At 43.9% G+C, this 13,178-nt stretch overlaps 1 protein-coding gene across 3 annotated transcripts in view; it reads right to left on the bottom strand.

Moving 5' to 3' along the window:
- sec24c (SEC24 homolog C, COPII coat complex component) overlaps positions 1–12,572 on the bottom strand; it is a 43,196-nt gene extending 30,624 nt beyond the window's left edge. For 2 of the 3 annotated variants that reach the window (XM_083787726.1, XM_083787727.1), the window contains exons 1-5: positions 12,426–12,572; positions 8,252–8,421; positions 7,511–7,591; positions 2,595–2,724; positions 1,270–1,436 (exon numbers count right to left, since the gene is read on the bottom strand). In XM_083787726.1, the coding sequence (XP_083643852.1) occupies positions 1,270–1,436; positions 2,595–2,724; positions 7,511–7,591; positions 8,252–8,402 (529 nt within the window). In that variant the 5' untranslated portion in view covers positions 8,403–8,421; positions 12,426–12,572. The remainder of the gene's footprint in view (positions 1–1,269; positions 1,437–2,594; positions 2,725–7,510; positions 7,592–8,251; positions 8,422–12,425) is intronic. The other variant, XM_083787728.1, reaches the window with a different exon arrangement.
- Positions 12,573–13,178: the final 606 nt, after the last annotated feature.

Genomic DNA, 13,178 nt, shown 5'->3' with positions numbered 1-13,178 from the left:
TTCGACACCTTTTCCAGAACTGGAAAATGGAATTTAATGAGCGTGGGAACCCTCTTTAAGGTCTATAGATAGAGCACCGAAGTCTGACGTCAATATCGGTAGAGGGCACAAATACACGGGTTCACATTAGGGATGTTGAAAAATATTGAAAATCGACTCGATTATCGACTCATGCCTCCCGCGACTCAAAACTTATGAGTCGAAAAATCGTTTTTATTTGCATTTTTTTTTTTTTGTAATGTAAAATGTTATAAACGTTGCCGTTTCAAATGTTTTCCAAATGGGAGAGGTACGTGTTTGTCTGTGTGACACTGCTGTGCTGCGCCTGTCAGTGCCACTCGTCACATGCAAGTTAACTGCTTTGTTCTGAGCGGTGAGTGCTCTTCTCTTCTCGTGAAGAAAGCAGTACACAGAGTTTCAAATAAATCCTGCCGTCATTCATACTGTATTTATTCCCCGACCCGACATTAAAATACGGAACAACGTGCGTCCCGTATCAGTTCATTACGGGGCTCATGACAGGCTGCAGACACTTGAGAGTTCAGTTGAGACTAGCGGCTAGCCGATAGCGCCGCCGCCGTTGCTCCTTCAGTTTCGTTGTTTACAAAATAAAGTTAATTTTTTATTATTGGGATTTGATCATTGATGCAAATTCTAAACATATGGATGCAGCTGCAGAAGTTGTGTTGCTTAAAGGAATGCATAGTTGTGTTCTCCTCAACTGCTGCGCAGCAACAACAAAATTATAAAAATAATTAAGAAAAAATAGGAACAAAATCGTTCGACACGTCGATTTTCGGCCTCGACACGTCGATTGGCCAAATATGAGTCGTTTGGCATCCCTAGTTCACATGTACTTTTTATTTGCATTGTAATCCCCATAGGGGGATTTTAGATCGCCTCATATAAGAACTGTGTTTGAAACATAAACAAATCATCCAGGCCGCTTCAATCATATGGATATGAAGAATCAACTGACTGAGAGAAAAAGCTATTGTTATACTGCTACTGAATTAGTTACATTTTAGCTAGAAACGGACTGTATCATATATGAGTGACTGACTGTCGCAAACGATACAGAGACACCTCCCTGACAATAACGCCGACTCGCTGAGACAGCTTGTTTATTTTTGGACCACAATACTTATATGAGACGATTTTAAGATGACCCAATGTAATTCTCCATAGTAGAAATTACTTTCGTGAACCAGGGGATGAGCGAGTGACGTCAGGAGGACTTTGGCACTCTATATAACTCCCAAGTCTTACCGTATCCTGGTCCGGCAGGTGTGGGCGGTCCGGAGGAAATGTGCATGCCGGTCATCTGATTGTTGACCTGCTGCATGCCGGGTGGTGGCCCATACTGCTGGGGATAGGAGGGATGTGGCCCCGACAGGTTGACCGCCCCCTGGTTGTATGGCTGAGACACTGCAGGCCTAGAAAGGGAAAGACACACTTAGCATCACAGTGTGGTGGTGGTGGTGGGCACCAGACCAACCTCCCAACCTGGGTGGTGGGGTCCCTATTTTGGCCATGTCAGAGGTCAAGACTGTTTAAAAAGAGTAGAGATGTCCCGATACTGTATCGGATCGGCCCTTATTTGGTCATATCGGTGAATATGCCAGTCTAACCACAGATCCGACACAGGGGTAAGGGGTTGACACTGTGGCAGGTAAATAAAATGTTGGGGCATGTGGAGTTTGCTTTCGAGTTGCCCAAACTGCAAGTGCACATTTGAGTGTGGAGTCTGCTATAAACACAACACAAGGCTGCTGTACTTTATACCTCATACTAAGCATTTAAAGTATGAAGTAGCCTTGTGTCCATATATAACAGAAAGATTGGGTATTGTGTAAGACTGACGTTATGTATCTTTCAGGACCTTTCACTGCTACCATTACTCTATGGCTCTGGTCTCAGACACAGCAGCGTTTTTTTTTACATTACATTTCTCTCCAAAGTTGAATGTTGCCACTACTGTTGGAGCAGCCATAAACTACACAGGTTCATCCCAATGTTCTGGGCATCTTTGTAAAGTTAGTGTTTTAGTAAAAAGCAGGTAAAAGAGTAACGTTTGAGCAGACTAACATCAGTCACTTTCCCCGAAGCCCTTCGGCAATTGAAGCCTAATTTTGATACTGACACTTAACACCATTGCCGAAGCCCTTCGGCAATTGCGCTTTTATAGTGCATTCGATCGAGCGACCCATAATGCTACTCACGTTAGCCGGTTAGCTAGCTGTGTTGTTAGCACAGCACTGGATTGTTCGTCTTAGATCGTCGTCGCCATAATAATCCATTCTATCTGTTTCTTTCAATCGCCTGTATCTCCTATTCCTTGTCCCAGATGGCATTTTGGTCAAAACGGCGTTTCTTTGACGGCACAGAGACAGCGATGTGGAGCTCTCCAGTGCTCCGGCATAGATCGATCATGTAAACAAAGGTTGTCTTGGCAACGTCTAGCTGGCAGGGATAATCCACTTCCGGTCGAGTGAAAATGTGGCTTTTCAAAATAAGAGTTCGACTGGAAAACATGCTGGCGTGAATTAGGTCCTAATTTTTCAATAAATGATAGCAGTAAATGTGTTAATTACCTGGGAGGTGCCTGGGTCATGGGTGGTGCTGGGGGTCCGTTCTGGACGTCCCCCGGGCTGTAGTGAGAGTAGGACTGGGGGGCCGAGACCGGTGGAGGGGCCCCAGAGGTAGGAGCAGCCCTGGGAGGACCTGGAAGAGAGCACACATTCTTTAGGTCAGTGGTTCCCAAAATGGGGTCCGGGGACCCCCTAGGGGTCCTTGAGGGAGTTTCAGGGGGGCCCCAGCCTGAATGATAGTTTTCAGCCAAATGGACCCTTGTGGGTCTATAACTCTGAGAGTAGACAAATGTATATGACATTTGTACACTCTCAGAGTTAAATTAACATTGATTTTACAATATAAATCGGGGGTCGCGGAGATAGAAATGCCATTAAAATGGGGGGTCCGTAGACTAATGCATGTCAAACTGGGGGGGTCCTTGAAATTAAACGGGTTGAGAATCACTGATAGAGCCGTAAAAATCTTCTTATGGGGGTCTCTGGCATATCTTTTCAAATGGGGGTCCACGGGCTAATTAGTGTCAATTTGGGGGTCCTTGGCATGGCAACCACTGCATTAGATCAGGGGTCTTCAACCTTTTCCAGACCACACTGTATAATAGGGATGCTAGAGGGTTCAAGTGGTTAATCCTATCACACAAACGGCAGAGTTGTTTTTGGCAGCAAATTTCTATTTTTAGCTTAGTCATAGTCTTTGGAATAAAACTTAATTTAGTTTTAGTCACATTTTAGTCACCTGGGAGGTTTTAGTGTTAGTCTAATTTTAGTCGACAAAATGTCATGCGATTTTTGTTGACTAAATCTACAGTTGATTTAGTCGACTAAAATGTGCTTTGGCGGGCCTTGATGGCTTTGTAATGGCTGATTTTGCACTTGCTGAAATTAGCTGATCTACAAGCTCACAACGTGTCGCAGTGTGACGTGTTGTGAGCTTGTAGATCGACTATTTTCAGCATGCAACCAAGTGTAAAATTATTTATACTGGATCTCTTGTCCACTAGTCCCTTCCTAACATTTTAGTCTAGTTTTTATTTGTTGACAAAATTGTCAGTATATTTAGTCTGACTCATCATAGCTTAGTTTTCATGTAGTTTCCATTTCGTTTTCGCCAGTGAAAAAAGGTAGTCGACGAACATATTTCGTCTTAGTATTAGTCGCCGAAAACAACACTGTTTGACGGACCACCTGCAGTAACCCTGAGGACCCCCTAGGGGTCCCGGACTCCCTGTTGACACCTGGATTAGATTATTTATTTACCAATAAATACCATCTGTTAAATCCTAATCACTTTGGATCATGACGATCCATAATCCACCGTCTGAAATCAATCTTTCAAACAAGCGATGGGATTATTAGAGCACATATCTAAGCACGGCCTTGCGGTCACGCCACTGTGGTCGCCAGATGCTGTATAATGGAATGTCAAAAATGTCAGATCTACAAGCTCACGGCATGTCGCATCGAGACCCGTTGAGAGCTTGAGGATCGACCGTTTTCACCGCATTACATCACACAAGTATAAAACAGGGCTTCAGTGGGTAATGTTGTTACTTGTTAACGATATTATTTATTTAGAGCTTGTAGCGTAGAATTACGATGATCCTTGTATGATTATGGATGACTTGTTTGCCTCACTGCATTCATGCTGCATTGTAGTTTTGAACAAACCGTTTCACTGGTGATGTCTTGGACTGAGTTTCACTCGAGGACATTTATTTAACTAAATGTGTTAAAACGTTATACCAAAAAGAACAAAAGACACAAGGCTCGGTCAAGGAGGAAGACTTGGCTGTAGCAACAAACTGAACAAACTCACAGCCAAAGCAGAACAGGACTGTCAATTCAGGATAAGTAATCTCATCTGTTTTACTGAGCCTTGGCTCAAGGAAGAGCAGGCGACTCCCGGAGACTAAACCACAATCAGAGCAGGCAGAGAAACGGCTCACGCAAATCAATAGGTCTGTGTATCTTATTCTTTATTGAAGAGAACATGGGCAAAACATTTCTGCTTATTTAGACGCTTCTAACTCCCGTGTGAGTTTAACCGGATTACTATTACCCAAGCCTGCCCTATAGTATATATTATAATATATATATGGCCCAGACAATAAAGAAGCTGCAGCAGAGAGAATAGCGGAGAATTACAATAATGTGCACTCTCTCTCTCGCTCTGTGGATCAATCTGTTTTTATCCTTGGAGTTGTAATACTTGGGTAAACCTATCCGGATACCTGCCCACTCGTTCTACCCACTCTGGCCCTTGGAAGGGTCAGAAAACCATTTCATATTTCGCCCCCGTACACTACAGCAGGGTTACTCAAAGTGGGTGACGCAGAAGCACTTCAGTTTATCCACTTAAAAGTCTTGGGCCCGCTTTTTCTATCTACACTAAAACGTGTTGCCAAAAATAGCCGATCTACAAGCTCTACGCGTTGGGATCACACTTGTAATCTCAAATTTTCCTCATGCCATAGCCTACTTTACAGAAGATGTACAAATATATGACATTATGCTAAATGAAGTGTAGAAAGTAACAATGTAATTCCAGGGTGCCGTGAATGAAAACCTTAGGCTGAACAGAGACAAAAACGTTTTGGAATCACTGCACTTCAAAGGTTCATAGCTACAGTATGTGAACAATGTGAAGGAAATGAAACCTGCAACCAAAGAGATACAAGTACGGTCCAAAAGGTGCACACTGCACAGAGGAACTCAGAGACACCGAATGGGAGAGGGACATGTTCTTCCTTGAGACGACCATGAATTCACAGACACCATCTCTTCATAATATGAAGTTCTGCAGAGACAATATAATTGAGACCAATTCCAAATTGTAATAGTCCGACAGCCGGGGTTGTGTTGTGGGAAATTTGGTATATATATATTTTTTTATTGGCCTAAAATATGGTCTATATAATATACTTTCATGAATGAATGCACTTGGTGACCGGCTGTCGGTATTGAGGTTTATATGTGACCATACCACTGTTAGATCCTATATAAAAGGCAAAAAATTCAACATTTTATTATGCTTTGACACGTCAAACTAGGGGGTTTTCATGATTGTAATCATCACAAATGTGATGAGGTCAGCACATTTTGGTGAATTTGGGCACATTTGGGCAAGTGGCTATGGCCATTTTTAGCACAAAACTAAAGCTTGAAAAAGGATTCCGCCTTGAGTTGTAAACATAAACATGGAACTGAAAGCGCCAACATGACAATCGTTTGAAGCACAGCTTTGCAAACTTGTCCGTGGCTGCATGACTGCACAAGCCCGGACCACATAAATAAGAACAGACACATTCACATGGTCACTCAACAACGAGTACATCCTCAAGAAGGCGCAGCAGCGACTGTACTTTCTGAGGCGCCTTAAAAAATGTGGCTTAAGTACAAAAGGACTAGTGAACTTTTATCGCTGTATAATTGAAAGTGTCTTAACTGGCTGTATCACAGTGTGGTACGGTAACACGACCGCTCAGGATTGCAAGAGGTTGCAGAGGACCATTAAAACAGCAGCTAAAATCATCGGCACTACAGAATTACCCAATCTCCATAACATCTACACCACTCGCTGTATGAAAAAAGCCCATAACATCATGGAAGACACCAGCCACCCCGCAAATACCCTGTTCAAACTACTCCCCTCCAAAAAACGCTACCAGAGCATCAAATCTCGTACCACCCGTCTCAGTAACAGTTTTTACCCCCAGGCAGTCAGGCTGCTGAACAGCTGACCTTGAACTGTATTGCACTTCACTTCACTTGCACTTTTCTTTTCCTGTTTTTGTCTTTTCTTGCACTATAGATGTTTGTTTATGTCCTGTGTATGTAAGACTGAGAGTGCTCTGAGCAAAATAAATTTCATTGTATGTATACTCTGTATCTATACAAATGACAAATAAACCTGAACATGAACCTGAACAAAAAAACAGAACAGTTGGGAGGAGATCGCCCAGGGTTCGCATTCGGACGTTAAGAACGGTTCCTGCCTTCAGCCTCGACCAGTGTGCTTCTTTTGGGAACGCGACAAACTCATCCTTCAGTGCCATCAATAACGCTTGGTTGGCACACCTCGCGGACAATCTCACCCACCGTTGAAAAACCAAGAAAAAAATAATATAGTGCCACTGACTGATGGTTAGTATCCGTGGGCAAGATAGCAGAGCGTGACGGCAAGGCGCTCGCCTGCACTCACAGGATGGCTGTGGTTGTTGGCATGTTGAAAAAAGAAACCTCAGACCCCCAACTGAGTGACCTGAATATCCTTAGAGCCAGGAACAACAATGCCCTAAACATTCTCTACTCAGTCTCGTGTTGTATATTTTTACTTTTAATTTAATTTGTATGTCTTATACGTTTGTTTTCAATTTCCATACCCGACTGAAATGTATAGAATGATCCAATGATAGACAGATAGATCTTTATTTGTCTTTATTTGTCTTTGCAACGTGTACAACTACGATGGCTAGTTAGTATCCAGTGAGTCTTGGTCAATGGGCCATAGAGTACAAGTCACGCCACCGGTATAGTCCTTTAACCACTGTTTTCAACCTGGTGTCGTCTCACATTTGAGTGTTGCAACCACTCCCTTACGGAGCTGTGTGTGTGTGTGTGTGTGTGTGTGTGTGTGTGTGTGTGTGTGTGTGTGTGTGTGTGTGTGTCTGAGCACGAAAACAGCATGGTTGTTTTTCACCACCTGTGCACAACCTAACAAACACAAACACACATGCACATATTAACTGTATATATGGTGATTTTGGGTGTGCCAGTACAGTAACAGTACAGTACAGTAGTCTAGAGGGTACAGTAGAGGGACCTCTACTCTGTCATTTCTCAACCGTTTCGGACACGGAGCGGCTCGTCGGAATCGTGCCGGCGAAAGAGAGAGAGATGGAGGGGGAAGCAGTTACCTAAGTCAAGAGGAGAAGACAGGTCAGGGACAGGATTGGCTGCCACAGCCTTAGAGGGAAAGCTTGCATAAGGAGTGTAACCTGAAATACAAGAAAAAGAGGGAGAGAACTAGAAGACGAGCACAATAGAGGTGAAGAAGGGAAATCTGTGAAGCCGAAGGAGGAGAGATGAGTGGGAGAACAGTGACGGACAGCATGCTCAACGTTTGGATGCAGAGGGAAGAGGTATAGGACTGGGTCAACTGCCAATCTGATGATGTTTATCTCACCTACTAGCTCACCCACAAACAACACAAATTAATCACTTTCAATATGGCGCCCGTATTTTTTTCGCATCCCCCAAAACCTCAATTATATTTTTTCGGCAAAAATAGCCAACCTACCTACAAGCTCACTCACAAGGCGTCGGGATGTGACACGTTGTGAGCTTATAGATCGGCTACATGTTTTCACTCTTGCGGGCGGCAGTGGCCCGGGAGGTACAGTAGATCGGGCCCGCTTGGCCAGTTCGATCCCGGGCTCCCGCAAAGTTATACTGTCGAAGTGTCCCTGAGCAAGACACAGAACCCCTAACTGCTCCCGATGAGCAAGTTGCCGACCGTAATGCGCAATAATCATTGTAAAGCGCCTTGGATAAAGGTGTAGTACAAATGCACCATTTACCATTTTCGCTTTGTTATGTGATGCAGTATACTGTAGGTGTAGACTACCTTATGTGTTTAAAGTAAAGCTATACTTTACCTTGCGGTGGAACCCCGGGCTGGTAGGCCGACGTGGGGCCGTTGTAGGGAGCAGGGTAGCCCCCTGCCAGGGGAGCATAGCTGGGCTGGCCGTAGCCGGGCTGGGGTTGGCCGTAGGGAGACGCCATTCGAGTCTGCTGGTTTACATTCATCCTCAGTTCATGCCTAAATCTGGGTCAGATCATGACATAATCATCAACAGTTGCTCAAGAGGAACGATCATTGACAAGAGAATGAAGGTAAATGAGCTGGTTTAACCTGTTGAAAATATAGCGCCGCATTCACATCTGGATGAGAGGTTCCCAAACTATGTTGTATGGCGTGGCTCTGCAACAGACTAGCCGTATATATGCGTTGTATGCGCGTGTGCGTCTATCTGTCTGAACCAATTCTCGCAAATCTTGTTTGCATGCTGCAGAAGGCCACAGAAGTACTATTTATTTCATCTTGTATTATACTTTTTGAAATATCTAAATTAAATTTTATATTTTTAATGTCAATGGGGTTGTGATCATGCTATAATAACCTTGCACCCCAAAAAATTACTTGTAAGACAAACATGTCATACTCATAGAGGACTGACATCATAGGACATGTGCAGCCACGTCAGAGATCAACATTGTTTTCAGCCCCAAACAGAACCCCACATTGACTTCCTGATTACTTGGTGCCGATTGGGTCCAGTGGTTGGTTTGCAATATTAGCTCCAGAGTCCAGACAGACGAACCTTCTTATAGTGACTAGACTCCTGCATAGCCAAATAACAAGACAGACACCCCAACTCTTAGATAGAGAACAAAACTATCTCTCAAGCTTACTTGGTACCATAATTGCTTCATGTGACATGTTTTATTTGCAGACAATGCATTAGCTTCTGCGTCTGTATAATGTAGCCTAAATAGATGTCATTGTGGGGTTTGGGATGTTTTTTTGCGGCTGGTTGGTTGCTTGAGTAACTTCTGACTGCCTTTTGATGACTCCATTCGTTTGGTTAACTGTAAGAAATGTTCGATCCAAGTTATAATCAATCACTGCAGGGTTATTAGTGACGCTGCTGAGAAAATAAATCCATCTCACGGGAAAAGTGGGACGGGCAAGAATGAAGAACACTGCCACTGTTGCCAATAGAAACCAACCCCACTGTGCTTGATTAAAGATTAGGAGTTGCCGCTTGCCACATAATATTCTGTATCGTGTAAAATGTTATGGTCTTAAATAGCTTCAGGGTTGGGTTAGGATTTATTGTGTGAATTACAAATCAACTACTTCTGCTGCACCCCTATAATGAGTATTAATTTATAATGCGAGTGCAGCAAGGTAACAGTGTTAAAAATAAACTGTTATGACAGATTCCTGCATACAGGCAAATCTGCCCACACAGCAGTGCTCCAAACTCAGCGGGGTGAAGTGCCTGCTGGTACAAGGCAACAGCCAGAGCCTCAAACGCAGCGGGAGTTGGAGTTCAGGTACAACGAGAGATCAGACGATCTCTTCTCACACATCGGCAGGCCTTCGCCTTGATGTGCGTTACGTAACGCACATAACTATAACTATGTGCAGTTCAGTCAGTGGTTCTAGAAGAAATTGTGCATATTGCTCACGTTTGACTGAAATATTATGCAACAATTTATCTTCCCAAGAGAAGATGTTATGATGATTTATGTGAGCAAAACTCATATGCGGCACTCGCCTGCACTAACAACTCACAAATAAGTCCATACCCAAAAGATTGCAGAACTGAGTACTTGAGTGTGCAACTTTCTTTAGTGACAGAATAGCCATTATGTAGTACTGTACTGTACTGTACTGTACTGTACTGTACTGTACTGTACTGTACTGTACTGTACTGTACTGTACTGTACTGTACTGTACTGTACTGTACTGTACTGTACTTTACTTTACTGTACTGTACTGTGAGAAACACCTTTATTAGCTTTTCTTGTTTGTGCTGACCACACCCTCACCTTACCCACCAACTGTTCCATGAATAGTCGGTGTGTCACTGTCAGTCAGCGCAGAGGCTTGACACACTAACTCGGTTTCTTGCACTTTACTCAGTGGGCGACTGGGTGGGTGTACACGATTCTCATTATGTTAAGCCCTTAAACCACAACAAAGGGTCACCATGCAACTCCTTGGGTCCAAACGGTTGCAAGGAGTTAACGCTAAAACCGTCTTGACCCTTTGGTGTGGTTTGGGGCCATTGAATTCCATGCGTTGAATCACTAGGGTCAACGTGGGTCAACGTGCAACAAGACATATCACACCGCCGGGACAACGCTAAAACCGCCTTGACCCTTTGGTGTGGTTATGGCTTTAAACAGCGCAACAAAAGACACAAATTTACAGACATGAGTATTCTGTGATAAGTCTCAAAACTGGCTGTCCACACCAAGAATGATAACTATAAATATGGATAATTTGTTCTAAATGAAGTGGAAGACAGAGTCCATTCCAAACCACGACTATAATGACAATGACATAACTAAATCGCTGGGTATGACTTTCAGAGTGATTTGATTAACCATAATATAAACACTGTCTGGCAGCCTAATCAATAAGTCCATTTTGAATGTACAGGATGCAACTATGTGTGTCACGTTCAACACATTACTGAGTCATTCAACATGTTTACCGAAGAGAAAATAATAATAACCTGCATGGGCACTTCAGGAGAGACTATACTGCCAAAGTAAAATAATATACTGGAGCGCTCAACTGGTCTGCACGTGTTGCATTGTTTTGCAGGTGACACAGACAGACTGACGTTTCAACTTTCATCTTCCTTAGAGTCAAACAGGATGTTTACAGATCCTTATCGTTGTTACTCTTTATAGTTATATTCGGCTCTCTCCTCTAGGGTTTCTTACCTCACCTCTAATGTCACTTCCCTAGGAAAGATGGGAGTATATATACAGTATACTATACTACTATGTATATTTATATTATTCCTGTTCAATAGATTAATAAATCAATCAACCGTGGTGTGTGGACAGCCCTTGTGTACTCTCGCAACAATGTGGACAGTACAAGGGGAACAATCTAAACATCATGCGAGTTCAACTGAACTCATGGCTCTGATGGTCAGAGGTGTCATCACTGACCAGGTCAGTAACTAAACTGGAAGGCCATTCAAACCTGGCCAGTGACCAGGATTACACTGAAGAGATCAGACAGAGCCCCAGTCATAACTGACAGATGTGTACTGTACACAAGTTACTCAGTCTGCGTCTTTCCTTGACTCCAGAAGTATCATCTGACACACACCACAGGCACACCTGAACAGGGCCTGTGAATAATTCAGCGGTGTACAGGTGCCTCACACACACACACACACGGAGGGGAAAAGAAGAAACACAATCGCTGGAGTCGTGCGGCTATTTACCGTGACGGACGGGCCTGTGTGTTGAGTGACTGACCCAAAGCAGTCCCAGCTATAGGCTTCCACACACAATATAGCAGCCAGCTGAGTGAGCTATAGCTATTGGATGTTAATCCGGGAGACCCCGGCCAACACATAATAAAGCCCTTTAAATCACCCAGCAGCGTGTTCTTATAATGTCAGAGGCAAGACTCCTCATAAGAACACACATTAGGTGGGCTGTCAGTGTCAGAGGCCACTGTTTACTAATGTTAGTTACCTTGAAGAGCTAGCTAGCTAAGCTAGCACTGTTGTAGCACAACAAGCGAGCTAAACGGGGACGTCTCCAGTCCAGGCAGACAGTGCCGCATTAACTTGTCGCCCTGCTGCTAGCTGATGATAAGTTAGCAGCCTATAGTGTGATAGTGTCAATTGTCAAAACCCATGGAGATATATATATAATAATATTGCCAGTATGGACTACATGCTACCACCAACACACGAATCGTGTGAAACGTACATAACACAAAACTCACCCACTATAGTTTAGTTCGCCACGGAACAGAAAGACTCGAGATACCGATGACAGCAGGAGTTGTTGCGATCAGCTGGAGGCTAGCTAGCTAGCTAACTGGTTAGCTTAGCATCCCCCCCCCCCCGCATTCATTCCATAGCCTTGACGCTGGGCTTTAAGCTAGGATGTAACGTTAGCAGCCAGCACCTAGCCTCCCGGAATGCTATATTATTATATTTTCCCCCTTCTCAAACGAGTCGGGAATGTCACACGAGCACCGTCCCCCGGCTCAGAACCTACCTGCGACGGCGTGGTGAATGGTGACGGTGTCCCCAGCGCGGAGCGGACTGTCAAAACCCGGGTGGTCGTCCAAATAAAAGCTGATATAGAAGCACAATGTAACGTCCTGTTCCCGGTAATCCCTTCGTTCTTCGGTATTTTCCCCTCACGGCTGCTGCTGGCGAGGTGAGGTTCTGCATCCCATAGCCCGGGCGGGTCGCGTTAATTGTGATTCGTTAACGGTTCTCTAGCAACGCCATGTTTGACATCATGAACTTTTTTTTTTTAATGAATCAATCAACCAATTGACTATTACTATTATAAAATGTATTATCTATATATGTAAGCGACCACATTATGTAAAATGCTGCATCGAATGATAACTCTGGCAAAATAATCACACACGGTTTTAAGTAGTTTATAAATGAATTATTACGGTGCGGTTGCGAAGACAACCAGCGAGCCAATCATGTGTGGAGCCCAGCGCCGCCGTCCCTCCGGGCTATGGCGTTCACTCTCTCGCAAGCGGACATTCACCGGAACTGCTGTGCCGCTGTGCCACGTCCACATCCGGCCACTGCGTCGCGGCATCAGAACCTGATCAGAACAGAACCATAGATAGATATATCAGTTTGATATCTATGGTTCTGATCAGGTTCTAGTGGTTTTACATCTAGTAGAACCTGATCTAAAACCAGTGTGAAAGTAGCTTATGCTATATGTGATTCTTAACATATTGATTGATTGATTGATTGATTGATTGATTGATTGATT

The sequence above is a fragment of the Protomyctophum parallelum genome, assembly GCF_964188405.1.
Source record: "Protomyctophum parallelum genome assembly, chromosome: 17".
Taxonomy (NCBI): domain Eukaryota; kingdom Metazoa; phylum Chordata; class Actinopteri; order Myctophiformes; family Myctophidae; genus Protomyctophum; species Protomyctophum parallelum.
The sequence above is the reverse complement of the archived record's forward strand: the minus strand, read 5'-3'. Positions and strand labels throughout refer to the sequence as shown.